General features: G+C 34.5%; 1 protein-coding gene and 1 long non-coding RNA gene across 2 annotated transcripts; one reads left to right on the forward strand and one right to left on the reverse strand.

Annotated features, from left to right (window-relative positions):
* Nucleotides 1-6167: 6167 nt before the first annotated feature.
* LOC105340249 (protein turtle) lies at nt 6168-22856 on the reverse strand. Its single transcript, XM_034458753.2, has 12 exons — nt 22472-22856; nt 13752-13874; nt 13478-13666; nt 13064-13378; nt 12572-12791; nt 12408-12490; nt 11788-11995; nt 11602-11693; nt 11151-11447; nt 9390-9526; nt 7404-7455; nt 6168-7300 (listed from the first exon to the last, which is right to left on the reverse strand). Exons 1-12 carry the CDS (start codon nt 22842-22844, stop codon nt 6168-6170), a joined length of 3222 nt encoding a protein of 1073 aa, XP_034314644.2. The 5' UTR covers nt 22845-22856.
* On the forward strand, nt 6527-7789 carry LOC136270189 (uncharacterized). The gene is made up of 2 exons (XR_010707929.1): nt 6527-6667; nt 6803-7789. It is a non-coding gene; the product is annotated as an uncharacterized lncRNA (long non-coding RNA).
* Nucleotides 22857-23382: the final 526 nt, after the last annotated feature.

Here is a 23382-nt window from a genome sequence, read left to right on the forward strand (position 1 = left end):
GTGGGTTATGGTACAAATTGAATCTACTGAAAATGCGTCGATAAATTCTACCAAGTCCACATTACATAATAACTCATATTACATAATATATAAGAATTAAATATTAATTAGACAAATTTCTGCTATCCTTTTTCACGATTTAGATCATATTATGAAGAATTTTTGTAAATCAAAATCGATTTGACCGTGAAAAATTCTAGTTGTCCGTTTTACACACTGAAATACGTATTATGACATTATATGCCTTAGAGTCATCGCAAAAACAAATACATTTAGTTCACCTGAGACAAACATTCAAGCTGATTTTTCACCAACTTTGTCTGTGGCCGTCGTTGTCGTCGTAAACTCTTCACATTTTCATCTTCAGCAGAAGAACTGAGTCAATTTCAACCAAACTTGGCAAATGGTATGCTTAATAGGTAAAGCGTTTTTAAGTTTGCTCAAATTAAAGGCAAGACGCCCTTTAGAGGAGGAGATAATGGGGAAAAAATGAAAATAGGAGAGGATGTTAGAGACATTTCCCCAATGACCAAATAGTTTATAACATCCAAACTTAAACATTAGCTTTCTATCATGTTTATATTGTAAAACTGATTGAATCAGCGATATATCAGTTGGCCATTGTTCCTTGTGTGAGCGATGTGGCTCCTTGATTAACATATTTCAAGGGTCATCATTTCATAAGAACAAAATATGCTGATAAACATTCACATTTGGTTTCTTTTGAATTCGGGATGGGACGAGGGGTTATGGATTTAATTAATAGACAAAAAGATGGACGTACTAATAACTTCGTGAACAGCCAGTGTGCTGATTAACAGATTTAGATTTATTAATTCAGACTTTTCTAAAACAGTTAAACTGTTATAGATGGGTTTGATCATGGATGTATTTTAAACGTTTACTGTAACAAATGTATAATTGATATGGGAGATAATGCTCCCGGTAACCCATAAAATATCCAGCTGTTTACAGAGAGGATGGGAAAACTACGTCGCTAAATTCCAAAATTTACCTGGACTTGTTGGATGTCACCTTGTAATTAAGTTGGTCGACGTGGTTTTTTCCTTCAAATTTAATCTTATCTATTTCCAAATTTAGAAAAGGGTACAGTAGTGCTATTTTTGTGTGTTTTGAGGTTAATAAGTCTAGCGATACAAGACAACATATCAATTGTCTAGCTTTGCGATGTATCCAACTGCAAATTCATATTTCTTTCTAACAATTGATTTTTCACAGTATCCATGATTCTTAGATTTTTTTCTTGATAATTGGCAAGTTTTGAACAATTAAGATCGTAAAGAAACTAACAAACATTATTTGATAATATCACCAGTACGAACATTGCATAATTATTTGATTTTCCAGCCAAGACAACAAGACCTTGGTTGGTCTATCTAGTTACACAGATCCCCCGAATCTTTCACGTACGCAGCTCTTTTTTTACCCAGTGCCTTTTGTGCAACCAATTCTTTGAGGCCTGGTAGAGACACACACTGTGTTCCTGATGCGACCGGTTATATAATTTCTCGAGTTTTCCGAGTTCAAGAATAGGAACGGCTACGTCAAGTTGCTGAACATGTGGTTTAAAGGGACTTGGACACGATTTAAGCTCAAAACTTAAAGCAATATGAGCTGCAATTTTCACGTTGAATTTTTTTTTTCACAAAAATGTTATTTTCTACTAAAACTGACAAAAAAATCATGGTTTATTAATTTCTGTTAGCCTTATTTTTGTGGGAAAAGCTCTTTAAAAGCCTTAATTGAAGCAAAATTGAATTATTGTCGTCCAGTACAAAAATTGAACTGTTTTATATTCCTTAGAAGAGAAATCTTTCTTCTGACCAAAATAAAAGATTTTTTCAAATCTTATTTATCATAAAAGTTTAAGTTACATGCAGATTTATCATACTAGCAGGTTTTTGCAGCAAAATAAAATTCTAAGAAATACAGCTCATATTGCTTTAAAATCTTATTTTTCCAATTTTAATGTTTACAATGGTTAATATGGGTACTTTTAATGCTTTACCAAAATTTGAAAGTCAAATATTGAGTTATCAGCAAGATACAGAGTTTGAAAATCTTTGTTTTGTTAAGCTCGAGCTTTGTTATGGTTTACATATGTGTTACATTGGTATAAGTCTCTATCAAATGTTTTTTTTTCTGTTTATCATATTATCTATGAACAGTTTGAATCAGTTTACCTGGTTTCCCACGAGTCATTTGGTCAAAGAAATGGTAATTCCATACTTTACATTATTTGTAAACAAATATAAGACTTGAGCTTTGTTTACATAACAATGACTTTTTACCTCTGTATCTCTCTTAAAACTTGACTTCTCACATTCAGATTTTGATCAATCATTCAAAATGAGCAAGTAAAGCATATGCATTTTATACATTCAATAGGAAAAAGAAAATTTTGATCTAAAATCGTTCAGGTCGTTTTAAATAAATTAACTTACGGGTAATATATGTTGGATTTTCCCAGAATGATTAGATACAGTGGAACAAACAAGTTGCTCTTCAGATTGTTCATTGTTAAAACACTTAAATACACTCGTTCTAATCTGCACAGAATTAGATTATCTGTACTGCAGCGTTGGTCCTGAATTATGGATGTGTGTAAAAAGCATCAATAGTGGGGGTTTTTTTTGCTATAGGACCCTAGTACATAGTCCTGATTAATTTCAATCACGCGAAACACACCGCTAGTGTCAACTTCCTGTTAAATGACGACTTTGTTTATTTTTAGCCTAGATTTTTTATAAATTTTCGTCAAAGATTTCTTATCAACTATTTATCGCAGTTGCTTGAAATTTTAACACACTCTTTGTTTAGACATGCCATATGGTGGGATCTATTTTTTGTACCAATCGGACGTCAACTTCTGGTTAAATGACGACTTTGTTTTTTTTTAGCCTAAATTTTCAAACATATTTTTATCAAAGATTTTTCAGCAAACATTTATTGCAGATGCTTGAAATTGTTACACACCATTTGTTTTGCAAGTCAGATGGTGGAATGTACCTTTGAACCAATCGAAAGTCAACTTCCTGTTCAATGACGACTTTGTACATTTTTTGCCTAAATTTTTATATATATATTGGTCAAAGATTTCTCAGCGACTATTCATCGCAAGTGCCAAATTTTTTTACACACTCTTTGTTTTGGCATGCAATATGGTGGGATATATTTTTTGTACCAATTGGGCGTCAACCCTCGGTTAAATGACGACTTTGTTTATTTTTAGCCTAAATTTCTATACAAATTTATACAAATCGTCAAAGATTTCTCAGCAACTATTTATCTCAGATGCTTGAGACTTTAACACACTCTCTGTTCAGGCATGCCATATGGTGGGATCTATTTTTGTACCAATCGGGCGTTAACTTTCTGTTAAATGTCGACTTTGCTTATTTTGCATATTCACATAATAGCGGGGGTATTACTAGTGAGCATTGGCTCACATATGTCTTGTTCTCACACTTCTGGTAATCAATTCTTTTCTTTGAAATGACTACATTGTATTGCTTAAGGTATTATACTTTTAATCAGAATGAAAATGAAAAAATGAATGAAAAAAATTCCACTGATGATAATGACAAACTTTCTATAGTGTGTTATAGACCTTTTAATGGTAGTGTTATTTTTCACTTTCAAAAAAGTATGTCAATGACCTACTTTTTGAGTTAATGGCCATTGGATATTTTTTGATTTAAGAAAAATCCCAAAAACTTTTACACCATGATTGAGATTTTATTAATTGTAAAAAATAATACAACTTGCTAAGCTCTTATAAAAATGAAATACAATTTCTGAATGGCAGTGACGATACAAAGCATTAAGTTTTCATTCACAATTTATATATATATATATATATAAGTCCGAATTTCCTCTGTCAGTTTTCAAATCCTTACCTATTTTTTATTCCATTTAACAAAATTTTTAACAATATTTTTGTAGTGTGTGCCATATGATTATCTAAATGTAAAAAGAGATAAAACAAACCGAACGTATGCAAAATTATGTTGACCAACACATAAAAATTTTAACATTCAATATTACAGTACTACCAAAAATATTCCAGTGAAAAACGAAATCTGAAAAATGTAGTCCGAATTTCTTCTGTTTTGCTAAAATTCCACTTTGTTCAAGCCTAATTCCATCATATAGTAGAAATATCGAATGTTATATCAATAATAATTCATTTCATTAATACTTTTTGTGTTTATAACACATTTTACTCATGACATTGAACTTAATAACAATCCAAATCTGAGAACTCAAACCCTGAGTAAACAACTTCCTTAAGTTTATGTATAATTCAACATTTATTTTCAAAAATGATTTTATGAAAAGAAAGGTTGGGGGGGGGGGTTAAAAAAAATAAGAATATGAAATATATTTAGTTATGTTTGTAAAGGACATATATAAAGATAAGGGTCATTATTTTAAAAAGTGACAGAATAAAGAAACCCTGGGCACACAACCTCTCACATTTCCTAAGTGCGTTATTTCTATTCTACTTGTCTCTACTGTCTTGCGTGTATCTTACGCAATGTTTATGGTATAGAAGATACAAAATAGATCGGTTTTCTAAAGTTGATCGGTAACAATGATATTAAAGGTAGGATCATCAAACACAATCCACAAAACTTGATATATCTTTCAGAAACTTGAAAACGAGACGGCTGGAATTTTGGCATATAACTTAAAACCTAACACAACCTCTAAATTGGCCTAACATCAGTTTTGGTATGTACCTAAATTCTGACTTGTCTATTTTATTTGTTGATTAAAGTTCTCTTTTTTAAGAAAACAAAAAAATAAACAAAAAAAAAACCTTGTTGAGACAAACTTTAAGACGATGCCCAATTAATGGTCAGGCCAAATTTATGCCAATTCTATGCCATGGATGTAAGGCGAAGTTAGGTTTTTGTGAATATCGTCGTAGCGCTCTGGTCCGGGGATCCTTGGGATGAAGGATATCAATTACCCTTTAAAGTGCTTTCTGAAATCTAGGAAATCTGGCATAAATTTGTTGGTTTTGGCATCAAATTTCAGTCTTGATCCTTTAGCTTTTAAAGGTTAGTGTACATTCTTTATGAAAATAATCAAAATTTATTGATCTGATTGCAGAGCATGCATGGTAAGCGTAAAACAATTGTTTGATTTGGGCTACATAGTTAATAAAAAAAATAATAATGGAGAATTGTCTCTTCAACTAACTCTATTTCTCAATTCTTTATTCACTGAAAACTAGATCACAGGTAGATTAGAAGCATGGATCAAGTACATACAAACACAATGATAAAAATGCAAGTACAATATTAATGTATTAACTTGAAAATGTGAATTGTTCAGGAAGAACAGAGGTCTTTAAAATTTATCGATCTTAATGTATCTTATTCTGTTTTAAGGTTATAGCGCACATGATCATTATTTTCTTATTTAGTAATTACATGTATGTATTTTCTAATCATCGCATAAATACTATTATTTCATAACTGCACAACTGTTATAAAAATATCGGCGGCATATTTCAATTGGGTAGATATTTTTTTTAATGAAATAGTCAAATAAAATGCGTCAAATTTATAATTTTGCTGGATGGTTGCAAGTTCAAAATTAACAATATGACATCTTTTAATTTTGTCGTTACATCCACCCAGTAAAGTCCAAGTTTAAAATATGACACATAGTTAAAGGGAATTAAATCTATCTACAGATTTCAATGAAATACTTTTCAAGAAATTCTTGATACAGCCACATTAAGGAGTGAGAGGCCCAAGAAAATCCGTCAATAAACTCATAAACAATATAAACAACTATACCAAAATTAATTAATTTCTTGCCATTCCAAGGCATGTGTAATTAATGATGTAATTCAAAAGATCCTTGTAATTTGATCTAAACAGAAACGCAATTAAGTTAAAGACAAAGCTTTGAGTTTTCAACCTGTAAAGCTCTGTTTTTTTACGATGATCAACGATATCAGGGCGACTCTGTATGGTTGATCTTCATACATCAAAAGTAAACCTAATACTGTGAAATATAAAGTTACTTAATCTGTTGAAGCAGCTTATGTAAAATGATCTAATATTGATTGAAGTGAAATGACCCTGGAATCAAGAAAGTATCTCTTTCGCATTATTAGAATGTCTTCAGAAATAAGCACCGATGGAATCTCTCTGCTCGTTGCTCGAGTCTGACTTGGTTTCATCGTGATTTAGGCCAGAATTCTCTTTTTCTGGGGTAATATTACCCCTCTCGACTCCCCCGTTTAACCTTAAAGAAAGAGCAGAATTGTCTAGCTGATCTCCCTGACCCGATTCCACTGAAGTAAATATATCAGTTATCTCGTGATCAGCGTTCACTGGGGCGCGATCCTCCGAATCAGTCTCCTTTGACTCCGTCTTAAACTCGTCCACCTCAAACCCGCCGCTGTTCCTCGGGACGTCGTAGATGGAAGATTCACAGATGGATGATGCAGACAAGACTTCTCTTGCCAAAGTGGTACCCTCTTCATCGCTACTGATCGCTAGCGTGTAACTCTGTCTTCGCGGTGCGCCGCGAAGGCTTCCCGCACCAGATACGGAACTTGTAGATGATGCAGGGCTATTCTGAATTAAAGAAGGGCTATCGTCATTTTTCGTTAGAAATTGTAAGCTATATCTAGAAACAAATGTTTTCTTTATGGCCTCCATGTCTTCTATGGTAGATTCATTTTCATTTACTGTGTTTTTGAGGTTCCGATCAGGATAGGACAAATTTATATAATCATTTATACTTTTTACAGAACTCGGTGTGACCTCGTTAAGTACGTGCGAAGATCTCGACATTTGCCTAGTTTCTGACAGTTGCGTGTTCAGCTCTGTTTCTATTGCTTTATTACCGGGGTGTATTGTGTCTAACCGAGTTTCGCTGTATGAGAAGTCACGACGCGGGCTACCGGAAGTTAATACTAAGCCAGGACTTCTAGGATTAGATAACTCATCAAGATCAGTAACTTGCTCATCAAGAAAATCTAAATCAACTATTTTCTCGGATTCATGGGAAGAGTGTTCTTTTGACAAAGCTAAAAGGGTCAGAGCTGTCAGTTTAGAAATCCTGATAGAGTCTCCTTCCTCTAGTTTGCGAAGCTTTTCGTTGCCATGGTTATGTATCGATTTTTGTTTATTTTCTGCATTCTCTGGTTTATTGCTCTCGGCGTTGACAATGTCTTCTTCAAAAGCCTCATTGTGAGCTCCAGGAATAACACTAATACCCGTGGACGTCCCATTTCTGTGTTTCAACCCTACAAATAAAAATGTATCAACAAACCAACAAAGGATAAGGCCTAATCATTTAATTCAATTAGTGGGACTGTATTTAAGGATGAAACCAAAGTAACTACTCACAATCATTTGTTCTCCAAGGTATTTGGTTGGAGCGCATCACATTTCCGCCCCTCTGTTTTTATAAAAATAAAAAAGAAACATCTTATTGTGTATAAATGTCATGGCATGCCCACTTGATCACGTTTATCCTTTAACACAAAGACATGTACTCTTCTCTGATACATATGTTCATGCTTCAGATGTTTCATAGATGTTAAGGAAGGGCCGGTCATTATCCAAGTCTAAGTCTCAATTATCATATCGAATAACCTGAACCAATATTTTATCATGACAAGGCGATTCACAATTTAAAATGCGATTTAATAATCAGAACTCGAAAAGGTGTATCAGAATTTGTTTATATTTCTTCAAATAACAGTATAGAATAAAGACATGAACCAAATGAATACCCTGAAATGTTTTTTTTAAATCAACACATAAAAAGTTTTCATTGAAAATTTTGAGTCGTCTCTGCCTTTTGTAGCAACAACTGGGAGAGGCCAACAGAGGCGTGCAACAATATGTGGTGTAGGGAAATATTTTTTTTTTTTAGTTCTTGCAAGAGCTCGCTCTGTTAAACTGGTCTCGAGTGTGTTTCATTACTGGAGTAGCCCAAGCACAAAAATTGTTTGCACACAAGGTTGACTTTTCGCCTCACCGTTTTTTACCTTAATTAAAATTTGTATAAATATAGTTTCATTTTCGAAATGCGTGTACGTATACTGATCATATTATTGAGAGGGAAAATTCATCCAATTTTTATCTTCAAATGACGAAAACGCCAAATCATTGTTAATTACTGGTAAATTTGTCTCTTGTTCCAGTGAATTCATGCCTATCTTTTAAGATTAACTGATATCTGAAGAACATGCAACACAGAATAAAAAAATCACAAATTAGTAGTGCACTTACCAGAAACGTGCTGAGCTCACGTGCAATGCATTCACATTCGTGCATAAAACGAGATAAAAGTCAAAAGTAGGATTTTATTCTTCAATTATAAAATTTAAATATTCAACACAAAACAACAATAAACAATCAATAATGACATCGTAGAATAAACAGTTCATAAAAATACATAAATATACGAATGATGACCGTAGGTGATAGCTCAATTTGGGCGGTACAACTTCAGCAACTTGATTGAAACTCCTAAAGAATTGAACAACTTTTTACGTGACTTCTGTGAACTATGAATAGAACATTATGTTTTTAAAAAAAGAACACAAAGAACAAAAAAAAGTGACGTGAAGTAAATGTTCATAGTCATGCAATGCGTAATTCATATCTGAGAGACGTGCAGTGATTGTCGTGCTGATAGCCGATTGTGTACAGGGAAATCCAAAGTTAGGTTTTCTTTATAGTTCTGATTGTTCTTTTCACTCTGCCCTGCCGTGGGTAAAGAGCTATCTAGAAACAGAAAAAGACTTGTCTGATCGCTCAAGATCTAAATGATAGCGACAATGAATGCAAGCTGAGATTGGTTAATTTCTTCCGTTTTCTTAACGGCCTCCGTCCTGTATCAGCTTTTGTTAGAAATAACAGCCCACTATCTGAAATTCATTGCTATTCCGAGTCTGCGCTGGGTCTGGATGTCCAAGGTTTATCTTAGCTACTCGAATAAGGGAGGGTTCGTCTGTATCACTGCAATGAAAAGCACGTCCTGTCCCAGAAGACATTTGTAAGGGCCTGGGGGTTATATTATAGGCCAAACAAAAAAATTACTAGTAGCTAGAACTAGTATTGACCCAGACCGGCAATTGAGTGATTTTTTTTCTTGATTTTCAACGATTTACGAACTTTTTGTTGTGGATCATAGCCATACATGACGACATTGTAGTTAAATCTTACTGACCTTTGGCGTTGAAATGGACTATTGTTCTTTGGAAAATTGACGACACTTTGGAATTGAGCATGCGTGAAACAGTCGGTGATAGAGGGCATAGAAGGCATGCTTAGTTGATTTTGAGGCTGAGATTTGTGAGGATCATTTTCATCTTTACGAACCTTTCGCTTCTTGTGAAGACAATAAGCTAAGACAGATATCAGTATCAACAGCACAAGAAATCCAACGACGCCCCCGATAATGTAGGGCGTAGTACTGGTCTCGGACGGCGACGAAACTCGTTTTTTGTTGACTGCCCCTACAACGTAATTGAAGAAGTGTTCGTCAAATCTCAAAAGATCGATTTACAACGTGTGTTTTCAGACAAATAATACAAGTGCAACCCTTAGGACACGAAACGCACCGTGTAGTCCTGTGAAATCTAAAATAATCTGTGTCAAATTACCATTTTCCTGGTTTAAAAAGTTTTTTCTCAAAGTACATAATTAAACTTGATACAAATTTACACTACTCGTATGCGATAATTGGGTTTCCCTGCGTTTCGTACATGTAGATTAGCAGGAAAAGGTATAATTGGGAGGTATTCGATTGGTATGCCTGTCTTAAATGGGCGTGGCCATAGGAACCGATGAGAATAAAAGATTAAATTGGGGTTTTAAAATCATTCTAAGGCAGCGCTCTATAGAGTACACATTTTAAAAAATCTAATAATAATGAATATGTATTTATATAAGTATTTATAAACACATGTATTCACTTGATGTCGTGCTTTTTCATGGTCAAATACTGCATTTAATGAACGTCCGGCGCTCCTTAGTTAAATACACAGCATCGGGCACAGATTTCCAGTTTGTCGTATATGGTTTTTTTTATAGCCGGTTTTAAACGTCGTCAATGATAGGTACACTTTTATATAACAGTTGGCTGTTGTATGCGTTTAGTTGCATTGCCAATCAACCCCAGCATCGCTTACGGCATATACCGGTATGTGTTGTATTTATTGAAGACAAAATAGTGTATACTATACTGAATGTAGAACTAATCAAATTAGAAATAGACCCTATCATAAGTATATACATGTAAGATGCGCGTGTCATATCACTACTAGTGTATCATCCTACGAACTACATGTATACAGTGTACACGTTCGACACACAAGAGAATAAGTACCATATACCCAGACCCCATACTACTTAGACCAGACCCCATACTACTTGACAAATGATCGGTGTATTCAGAAATTACAATTTGGTCTCATGACATTCCTCAGTTTGTCTGTAAAATAATGAGAAGATATCGTCCCAAAGGTTTTAGAAATGACAGTTAATGACGTAACCTGTGTCGGGGACACATGAAACTCGAAGATTATATCCGTGAGACGTGTCTTACAGCCAATGAATGTATCACGGTTAATCTTCGAAGAACATTGACATTATTAAAGTTCCCAAAATTCTATTCAGTTTGGTGGATCGAGGTCGCTTTAAGTTACCAGGTACCAAGCACGTATTTATTATAGATCTATCAGATCTGTCAGACACTAATTTTTGGGGATAAATACAAAAATCCTGGGGTACAGGGCCGGAGACAATATTAATGTTGTGACGCTAAACCTTTGAATGTTATAGCAGTACATATGTATAATTAAATTACGAAAATTAATGTTTACCTAAAATTAAGAGAAGCACCCCTCTCAGATTTAGAATACTATAGAATACTATTTTTGACAATCGTGGCTTATTTGATGAAATTATAACAAAAGTTCAGTGATTGCAATTTTATATATTATATAAAACGGCGGAATAGCGGAAATAAATACATGCGTAATATTAATTCAAATGAGAGAAATGGATATTAAAAAATTTAAAAATTAAAACAAAATTTTAACACTGTTATCAGAAATGGGTGACTTATCGGTTACTTACCTGCTGCTGATGTAATAACTTTCAATGGTCTACCGCAACTGATAGTGCGCGCAAAAGCACTGGATCCAGAACACATTCTGAACGTGTAGTTGAAGCCGGGTGTTAACCCAGAGACTGTGAATAACGGCGAGGACCGGTTAGAGATGGTGTTGAAGCTCTGTCTCTCCGTGGAGATGTCCAGCATCTGTAACAGGAAGTGCTGCGGAGAGCCGCCATTGAACCCCGGATTACACTCTACCTGCACGGATGTGTCGCTCACTGCTTTGGTGGAACAATTGAAAGGAATTTCGGGTGGACCTACAATGAAACTCGATCATGAGAGAGAGAGAGAGAGAGAAAGAGAGAGAGAGAGGGGGGAGAGAGAGAGAGAGAGAGACTCATAAAGATCAGGGGCGATCTAGATTTTTTGCCACCTGATGGCTAATTTTGAGGATATGACATGTAAACTTACTGGGTTCGACAATACGATACATGCATGGAAACATCATATCACCAACAATATTCGTAGCAATGCAAACAATGTCCGAATATTGGTTGTTCGATCTACAGAAATAAAATGAATATGAAATATTTTTTTGTGATTTCCAACAAATAAAACTGCTAGCCAAAGCTATATATGAACACAAAATGAACTCACGCAACATCTATGCGGATGGTAGTTGAGGACACGGCCTGGGATTCCACGTCTCCTAAAAGCCCAGTTTTTATTGGCGCATTACTTTGAATATACCGCCATCGCATGGTAACGTTGTTTGGACTGGCTGTAACTCGACACGTGAGTGCAACGTCATCACCAATGCGAACGGCATGTTTCTGAACACCAGAGAACGAGCAGATGGGACTATCTGGAGAGAGAGAAAAGTTTATTTGAATGTTCCTCAGTTAATTAGCAGGGGCCAGACTCATCCAAAAAATCTTGATAAGCAATAAAAAAAAAAAGAAGGGAAAAGTCAATTTCCCAAAATCTTCAAAATCGTAGGGGGTACGCGGGTCGCTGGCATAGTATATATTTATAACTTCGATTTTTCTCACTTTCCATATATTTATAACTTCGATTTCTCTCACTTTCCATTCCAATTTTTTACATACTCCCAAAAAGTGGGGAAGGGGGGGGGGGGGAACTCCATGATAATTCAATTTTTACTATGTAAATTTCAGAAATTTTTTGCTGTGAGAAAAAGTGTGTGGGGGGGGGGGGGCAGGCCGATACTACGTGCCTGATAAGTGCAGTTTAATGGTAAAGAGTGTAAAACTTACATAGAGCCTGAACATTCAAAGGAGGACTTTTAGCTGCTCCCAGATGATTGTAACCCTGGCAACTATACTGCCCACTTTGGTCACTGTAAACAAAATACACATGTAAATGTCTGTCAAAACACAACGTTCAAAACTTTCAGAATAATAAGTAAAAAAGTGCAAACCGATGAAAATGCTGCACATGCAGACTTGTAGAAAGTCTAGACACAGATTTGTCCACACGTGTGATGTTGAAGCTGGAGTCCGATATAGGAGATCCATTGAAGAACCACAGAGTTTGGCTTGGATTTGGTAATGGACGCGCCTCTATATCACAATGAAGAACCAGGAGTGACCCCTCTGTAACAGTTTTAGTTCCATTATCTGCCGATATTGAGGGGGAGTCTGGGAAGAAAATGAAGGTTCGCTTTAACAAGGAAATTGTCTTCCAAAATTTCTAAATAGGATATTGAGGGGGAGTCTGGGAAGAAAATGAAGGTTTGCTTTAACAAAGAAATTGTTTTGCAAAATTTCTAAATAGGATATTATGTGATAAACGTTGAAGCGTTGAAAGGCCTAATATTCTATAATATTACTAGCATAGGGGATAATATTAATTTAAATCACGGTAGATGAAAAGTGGTTTCGGTCGTCAGAGGGAATATTTAATGACTTACAATTAGGTAGAAGGACAACTGAGCGGTTGAGACTATGTATAAACGTCTTCTGTAAAACTGGGTTTGTAACTACACAGGAGAGAGCCTGGTTCTCCATGTTTCTGGTAAGGTGTCGAATCAACGTTCCTCTGACCAAGTAAGTATCGTCCGAGTTTCTGATTACTTGTACAGAGGTGCTGTTAACTCGTACGCCATTCAGCATCCAGAAGATTTTTGCTGCAGGTCTACTTCCGTTACTATGACACGTGATGGATCGTAACTCCCCATCATCAAACAATCCGGTGAAGCTATCAAAGACCGGAGCCAGGGGAGCAACTGTAACAGAGGAAAACAAAGAAAGAAGAAACCATAAGCCTGAAACGTCAGAACAACTTCTTTTGGTTTTCGGGCTGTCTTTTAATTACGATCACTTACGGTTAACGTTCAGAACCACTGTTTGTTGAACTTGGTAGAAATACTGTATGCTGGCGTCACATATCACAGACCCCTTATACATCGTCCTGTCGAGCGTCAACCTAAGGGTGTTCACCCGAGAAATGGTGCCGTTGGCGTGAACCGTGTCCACGTCGTGTCCGACGTAAGTGGTTCCGTTCGTGTTCGGACCTACAGTATACTAATTACAGTCAGTACAGCAAGAACACGGGATCCAGTGATACTAGTTTTATGATCGATCTGCCGTTTGGCTTACCCAGTAGATGCCACTGTACTAGGGGTGGAGGTTTTCCGCCGTCCGCTGTACATGTTAGGGTCTGTACAGATCCCTCATCTATAACAGTGTCTGGTCCGTTCACAGTAAACAGGGTGGGTCTTACTGATAAAAGGACAATATATATATATATATATATATATATATATATATATATATATATATATATATATATATATATATATATATATATATATATATATATATATATATATATATATATATATATATATATATATATATAGTAAACAGGGTGGGTCTTACTGATAAAAGGACAATATATATATATATATATATATATATATATATATATATATATATATATATATATATATATATATATATATATATATATATATATATATATATATATATATATATATATATATATATATATATATATGACATTATATGTTAGAACTGAACTGTAAATAACCTTTTTTCCAAATCGGAGCCATATTCTTACATTCATATATGGATAAAGGTATATAAAGGTATATCTTTAAAGATTAATTCTTTTGCGACGCAGAAAACATTGATTTTCTTCGCGGTATAGCTAGATAATTTTGCAAATAGAGAAAAAGACACACATTTATTGTTTTGACACTGTTGCTATAATAACAGCGGAAAAACAAAGGAAAATTCAGAGCTAATTTAAGTTACAACTTGCTAGTAAATTAAGGATAAAATATGTTTTAAAAAAGCCATCACTATGGCTTTAAACTATATACATGTATGTAGTTAAGAATTATGATTCTTATACATAACACGTTGTTTGAATTTCGCAAGATTTTGCAATAATGTCAGAAAAGGTGGGCTATGATATTTACACAGATAAAAAAAAAAAAAGACTTTCTGATTTCCTTATATTTTAGTAATGTGAACTATTTTTATTATTTGTTGAATTACGTGTATATTCATTTATTCATTGTACATGTATATAAAGAAGGTTTCCTCATAAGTCTATTCAGATTTTTTTGATCCTAGGATGACCCGGGCGATACTTTGGGAAGGATAAATCTATTCTTATATTGCCTGTGGCCTTTCAACGATATACAATTGAAACTATTAAATTCGGTTTTTAGAATAAACGTTTTGTAATTCAACACTTTTATTTATAAGAATTCGGAAATTATTTTAAAGACACCTAGGTCAATACATTAGTTATGATCATTAAAACCCATTCTCATTTTAAAACCAGGAAACATTCTCATAATAAGGCGGAAGTTTATAGGATGGCAAAGTACTTCTTTATTTCCGTTGTTTTGTCAAATGCATATCATTGGTGTCTACATACATTAAAGATAAATTGGGCGATAAAATTCGGATGTTATTTTTTAATTCATACAGATTTTTTATGATTTATGGTTTCACGTACATGTATACCAGTATTCCAGACGAACTGTACATGTACAGCTTTACATTGTTATCTCTTTTGAGAAGTGGACAGGCACAGCGTACATCCATTTCTCTTCGCAAACCCTTATATTTTATTCTGGAAAACGAGTAAATGTCGGAACCGAAGACGGTCTACGCTTTGACCAATGTGACGACTCCAGTTTCCTTGAATTTTCGTAACAAACCTATTATTTCTACATTTTAAACTTTATTGCATCCATATATCACAAAAAATCAACATTAACCCGCTGTCAAATCATTTTCGCAACAACATTATTTTAAAACCACTAATGCATAAATATGGAGGAATATATACATGTATAAATTTGATAAATAATAATATAGAGCCCTTACTTATATTTGTATCGATTGAATATTGTAAAGACCTGGACATGATTTGAGTTCAAAATTTTCGACTTTATTTTCATAAATGAGTTCTAAATAGTTGATAAATTTGCCTTTTTTGTAATAAGTACGCTGCTTTAAGTATTAGTAATTTCTATGTTATTCGACCTTAAACCTTTGAGACTTTCAAAGTTCAATTCTAGGGACATTTTAGCGATGAAAAGAAAAACTATTCATATAGATAACTTATAATTATCCAAAAAAAAAAACACACAAAAACGCTCTGTCGATTTTTTGAGATACTAATAATTAAGTTCTCCAGATTATATTGCAATCAAAACTATTATGTCGATCAATTTTTTTTTTATCGATTTCATCTATATTGATGGCTTAATTGCCGACTAATTAATTAAACTGCTCAGGCGAAGTCTGTGCATTTGTATATAACACAATTATTGTCTAATTAATTAATGTACGTGATTATGTACAGTATATATTATAAAAACAAAAGCAACAAATGATACAAATGTTTATTGTATATAATTTATTTGATTGCATCCCAGAATATTTATTAAAACTGTTATTTATAATTTTTACAGGGTACGTTTTCTCCAAGAAAAAATGTACATGGGTAAGTTCTCTCTTGGAGAAAACGTACCCTAGGAAATGGGTAAGTTTTCTCCTGGGTACGTTTTCTCCTGGGTACGTTTTCTCCAGCATTAATACATAGCTATACGCGGCGCAGCCAATACCGTTTTTCGGTTATGTTAAAAGACACGCCCGTTTTGTGTCACTCATGTGTTATGAAGTTATTGGTTTTTAGGGTTTAAAATTGATTCGATTTGTTATAATGGACGAAGACAGTTGATAATGTAATTGTAAACCCCTGAAGTGTCAAAATAGGTAGTTACAGTTAATCTTAAGATAAGCCTGGCTAAATTAGACAGAAAACGGACATACGGAAGGACAAAGCAAAACCAGGACACGTGTTTACTCCTGTCTTCGATATCGGGGGCATAAAACCTGCCATGTTAAAGCGAAAAAGCATGTAATACGTGTGGATTACTTTAATGAGTTTGGAGACAAACTACTGCGTATATATGGAACTTTTCACCAAGTAGTGTAAGGTATGAGTTGGGGTTCCCTACGGCTTTCCATAGTAAGCTTGCCTGATCCCCAACCAGTGTTGCCACTGTCAAACACAATGCGCATGTATCTGTTCTTCGTACTGTGTACATTATATAAATAGTGCCTGTTTGGGAGGGTAACAGTTGAAATTGACACCCCGAGAAAACCATTGTCAGCCGACGCGAAGCGGAGGTTGACAATGGTTTTCGAGGGGTGTCAATTTCAACTGTTATCCTCCCAAACAGGCACTATTTATTTTGTTATACTGAATGTCTAAATTTCTAAGAAAATTTTACTGCTTTTATATAGGAATAACGTGAATTCTACAGCGAACCGTACGCGCATAATTTTCGCGCATGAAACAATTTGTAATGTTACCCGTTGCTAAGTGCGTTGCTAACGCTGAGGGTAATAGAACGGATTATGAACTGCGTCTTAACCAATCAGATTTCAGTATTTAACGTGAAAGTATAACAAAATTAATGATAAAGGAAATTTAGCAGTAATTTTTAATGCTTTGCAATAAGAAAAAATATAATAGTAAAGTTTGATTCAAAATATATCAAGTTTGATAAAGTAAATCTCAATGAAAGCCCATCACAAAATGGAGGTGTCCCATACTTCCTTTGATTGGTAATGTCTTGTGAAAGAAGTCCGTGTATGATAATATATTGATCTGATATTCTCTGCTTTTCTACTAAATAATATTAATGTCGCCTCCAAGAGACCTTATAAGACTACACATCATAAAAAGAGGATCATTAATTGACTTTGTATTCTTAGTGAATTCTTCACTAAAATCGAGTTTAAAAACAATAACAAGTCGACACAAATATTGTATTGTTCATCAAATCATCAGTTTTTGACGCAAATGCTCATCTCTTATCGATTGTTTTTTCCTGATAACAGGTATTTGGAGTAGCTCTATCCGGGGAGGTAATTCTACACCTCACGGAACGGCTTGATTAGCCGCACTCAATATCTGGTTCAACCATTGTATTCACTAGTAAAAATGATAATCATATTAATTAATTCAAAGATATTTAAACAGATTTTTTTTAAATGAAATTCAAATTCTGAACTTCCATATAATGCCAATGGGACACAATATCCTATTCGGTGAAAGACTTTGCAAATTTCAGGACGGGTCGCTGGCGACTTTTGTTATATTTGAATACAAGGAACTACTAGTATTGAATTACCTATATAAGTGTTGCATAACGTTACCATTCTATGGTTTGAGTAATAATAAATTGAAATCCTTGAATTCTTTTTTTAGTATGGCGCCATCATATTTACTTTTTTCTGTCATTAATTCAGCAAGTTTTAACCGAAATTGGGCAGTTCCAGACGCTACGCTTTTACATGTAACCAAATCTGTTAACTCTCTTGCACTTTTAAACGACACTGATATCATTTAAGTTAACAGTTTTTAAAAGTTGCTTTTGTTGTTCAAATCAATAGCAAATATTCCTTGTTCTTTGAGGGAAAGATGTAAAGAACTTATGTGGTACAATAACATTGCACTCTGAGTTGAAAAAGTCGCCAAAGAAACACCGCTACTGCTAATTAGTGAAAAGGGTTTCCTTTGAAAAAAGATTTGATATCTCGTTAATGACAACGGGGGTATAGATGCGCAGGTGCAGAGCATTTTCATCTAGGAAACTCTGTAACGATCGATACGGTTTACCGTGTAATTAGGGAACACTAGTCGATAATTGGCAATCTTAGTCAAAATAAATCTTTAAAGACGCATAAAATCAATGCACCTCGCAATAGATGCTAAGACATTAAACCTGCCTTCGATATTGAGGTTTGGTCATTAATGATCAAAATAGGGATAATGATGGTGACAAACACCACACGTGACCTCATGATCTAAAGATAAGGACATCAAATCAATGGATTACCACAATCTCGTAAAACCCAACTTCGGAAAAGTTGACAATGTATATTGAATTCGTGTTTTTTGAAATTCCAAAAAGTGATAAAGACTTGTTATAAAAGCTAGCTACGTGCTGACAATGACAATGACAATTTCTTTATTCTCTGAACTGCATAAATTACAGTGTTGAGAAAAATCTCAAAAAATTGGACGGCGAATATTAAATTACCAAAGCCTAGGCCCCAGGTGGATCATGAAGCAATCTTAGACTTGCGTCAGAAATTGTACACTGTATTAATGTTTCTTGTTTAAAACCACTGTCAAAATTGAAATGCTATCAAAAGTATCTTGATATAACATGTACATATCATTCCTTCAGTAGAAGAATCACTCTTACAAGTATCAACATATCTATCATTCAAAGCAAACATAAAAAAATCACGGCTATTATATAGGCTAAAACTGTTATCTTTTTTTGGTGCTAGAATCATTATAAAATCATAACTGATTTGAGGAATCTTTTTCTCGTATTTTACAGCTTTAAAGGAATTATGTAGAAAATGAAACAATTTTTTGACATTCTGTAAGCAATTATGAGAAAAATAATCATGTAATCTATATTTTGATTTGACATCACTTTAAAAAGGAGCTCAAAGCTTGTTTAATGCCTTTTTTATTTTAGAGAATGCAGGCGTTTTAGATATATACATCATTGGTAAAAACAAAGAACAAAATTTGGGGATTTGTTACTTATTTCCTTCATATCTTACGGAAAATGTCAGTTTAAAACATGATTTTTAAGCCTTGGTACACCCAATCAAACTAAACTATTGTTATGAAGCAGAATTTAAGAATTTACGTCCTGAATTTCGTAAACCTGTAGACACCTTCCATTAACTAGATCTTGACCTGTTAAACCCTGGAGCCAGGGCAGACTAGTCTCTAGTCGTTGTACAATCTAGTTAGATGATAAATCGTCCTGTCGGAGTTCTTCGGTAACTCCAGTACGCTGTATACCGATGTTGTTATACTTGTGCTCTAAGAACCATAACCAGGGATATCTTACCACCCGTATGTGCACTGATTATCAAATTGTTCCTAACATACATATCAAATTTTATGACAATTGATATACCCAAAACCATCGTTAATTTATATTTTAAAAAACAAACAAACAAAAAAAAACCCCACCGCATAATGCACATGCGTTTGAGTTTGCGTTGCGAGAGTGTTCTTGAACCAATTCATTTAGCAATACAATTTTCGTTGTGGTTAGGTACAATAAAACACTTTCAAGAAAGCATTGGCTGAGTGAACATGCAACGTAAGTTTGTATGGAACGCCTCAGTTGCCTTATGTAGGTAATCTTCATAATATGATGATACTTCAACATTACATGCTGATACTTTAACATTACGTGATGGTACTTTAACATTACATGATGGTACTTCAACATTACGTGCTGATACTTCAACATTACATGATGGTACTTTAACATTACATGCTGATACTTCAACATTACGTGATGGTACTTTAACATTACGTGATGGTACTTTAACATTACGTGCTGATACTTTAACATTACATGCTGATACTTTAACATTATATGATGGTACTTTAACATTACATGCTGATACTTCAACATTACATGCTGATACTTCATTATATGATGGTACTTCACTATGCGGTGGTTCTAAAAATAGGGAAGTTTTAACATTGGGCTGTTTCTCTGTTTCAGAGATTGATCACATAGGACTGAGGTCCACTGAGACTAGTTTGGATCATGTAAATCAAAGTACTGAAGTACTGTCGGGAGTGGATTTTATTGATTATTATCAATTTTAAAATCAACGATATGTTATAAAACATTTTATAATATGAATTCTCGAACTTTTCCGACAAGAATTTCGAGAAAACCCCATATGAATCATGTTGTGTAATATTTAAAGATAAAAATAATTCCATCAAACTGTAATTCCATCAGTAATCGAAATGTTTCTAAAAATTGTACACGTCTAGATCCAAGCAATATTGAACTCTAGTCTCCTTCAACCAGATGCTCGGCTGTCTCCGTTTAACCCCGACTACCAAGAGAGACTTTCTGCTTGTCGGAGATTTACGGAGACAGCCGAGCGTCTGGCTGAACGAGACTATATTTAACTCTAGCGTAGGAATACATGCAACTACAAAAAACAATTGAATTGTTCGTACTATATAAATTCTAACTATTTTCAAGGTATTTATAGATACTTTTCTTTTGAAAAACAATGGCACAACATACAGTACACCGAATTTATCTATTATTTACAAGATCTACGTCTTGTCAGCGGTGATGATTTGTACTTAGGTCCAAACACTGTTTCACTTTCGGTTTGCCAGAGTGACTGCATAGGAGAGTTGATTAAAATCAACTCTCAAAAAGCTGGAACTACAAATAATAAAAAACAGGATTCTGCTTGAAAAATATATGTTATTGAAAAACTGTAGATACTCAGATTATGAAAACCACTGGCAAACAATTTGTGAGAAATTTTACCAAGTTTTAAGACATATGTGATTGCTTAAACTATTCTCTTTTTTTTTTTTTAATTATATTGACTTGTGAACAAATATTTTGATACATGTACCCCCTTTTTTTATTGTATTTTTTTTTATCTTCTATATCTTCCTTTTTCTCTTTTCATTTACTGCTATTATTTATTTATTTATTTTTTTTTTTACAAGAAAACACGTTTACACTACACGGATAATCTATTCATTAGATTAATAAGATATTACAATATCTAGAATCTTGAAATGTATGAAATATGTGTGTATGTGGATTTATGTGTAAACAAAAATATGAAAAAAATTAAAAAAAAAAAAAAAAGCTGGAACTGAAGAAGTACACAATACACTACAGCTCATGAGAGAGGATCTTTACGGAATAAAAATATTGTCGAAACATACGATTTGTGTTGGTGCAATGTATTTAGGCAAACGACAACCACACATGCAACTTATAAGATCATGCAAAGGATAAAGGATTGCATTGCTGTTGAATCTGATTTTAGCAGTGACTGTATTGTTGAACAAATAAGACTGAGTGCTTTCATTGCCCACTCTTTCACGTGGATCTCCAGGGAGAACCCATTTATCCCAATAAGTCCAATCTACATGTAACATGAATGACAGAAGTCTTTGTTTAGGTGCTTTTTTAAAAAAAAAATTAGCTGTCCGCTCTGACTAAGCGCCAAAAGATTGGGTTCTGAATGCACTTTTTTAGACAAAATTCCCTGAAGGACTTTTCGTACTCCCTGATTTTTATGCGCTGAGCCCCAATGGACTCACAATGCAGCCATTCTTTAAAATTTAAAATGACCCATTTAAAAGACAACACTTAATCAAATAGTAGCATTTGTTAAGTATCTCGATCTAAACTAGTTTAAGTGGACCTTAGTCCAATCTGATCAATCTCTGAAATAGAGAAACAGCACAGTGTTAAAAACTTTACAGGCATCCACGTGTTCTGAGTTTTAGTGTATTTCGATCCCTAGGCGACGCTTCCCAAACCCTATTTTTAGAACTACCGCATAGTGAAGTACCATCATATAATGAAGTATCAGCATGTAATGTTGAAGTATCAGCATGTAATGTTAAAGTATCAGCATGTAATGTTGAAGTATCAGCACGTAATGTTAAAGTACCATCACGTAATGTTAAAGTATCAGCATGTAATGTTGAAGTATCATCATATTATGAAGATTATCTACATAAGACAGTTGAGGCGTTCCATAAGTTTGCCTCATTTGTGCTTATTAAATACATGATCTCAAAATGCAAACTAAGTAAATAATTTGTTTTGCATTCACATCTAAAAGCAAATGCTAAATACGATATGCCTGTATCCCCAAGTAATTCTCGGACACGGCAGACACAAGTGTTTTACTGGACTAACAAGACCTACCAAAGATGTTGACTGTGAAGTTTTGTTTCCTGCCGGCGTCCGCCAAGTCGTAGCACCTGTACTGTCCGTCATCGGACAGGAACAGGTCGTGGATGCTGAGTGACTGCAGCGCCGAGGCGTTCCGCAGTATGAACCTGCTGGCGTTCACGGTCTGATGAACAGCGCCCTTGATGGCGAGCACCGTGCCGTCAGGCCGGTCCCAGATCAAAGTGTCAGTCTGAGGAATCTTACAGTCCAAAACTACGGTGCTCCCCAGAACAGCCAAAATGACGTCATCATCAGCGGTTGCGGGAAAGACAAAGAGAACGGAGAGAACAAGAAAACTCACTTCCATTTTACACAGCATTCTTCTCACAAAATAAAACAACTGCATCACACAATCTGATTTGGACCTCAATATGGGTGGGGAAGTTCTTTCATGTTACTCATGTTTAGTACGCAGGGGGGGGGGGGGGGGGAATGGGGAAATGGGATGAATGACCAACAGTTATAGTAAGTTTATTAAATCCCTTAATTTTCTGGGAAATGGGAAAACGATGGAACAGCTTTCCCTTTTAATATCCACAGAAATCATATTTGGACCTTTGGGTAATTATTATTGTATTAATTGAATGTAAAATTGAAAACACCCTTCTGAAGGGGCCTCTACAAAAGTTTAACGGTCAGCGCCGTGGAATTATAACAAATTTGGGCGATAAAGTTATGTTTATTTATTTGCTCGGATTTTGACAATAATTACCCCAATGAGCTTATTATTGCAGCAAATGGCGATACCCCGTATAAACGAAAAGCCCTAAATATTTACTTACAATCATAATGTCAATATAGCGCCTTTATGCGGCTGATAACGAGAAAGACAACAATGTCGTAAAAAATGTCATATAAAATCGACCGATAGTTCCATTAATACA

Source organism: Magallana gigas, chromosome 7 (assembly GCF_963853765.1).
Source record: "Magallana gigas chromosome 7, xbMagGiga1.1, whole genome shotgun sequence".
NCBI lineage: Eukaryota > Metazoa > Mollusca > Bivalvia > Ostreida > Ostreidae > Magallana > Magallana gigas.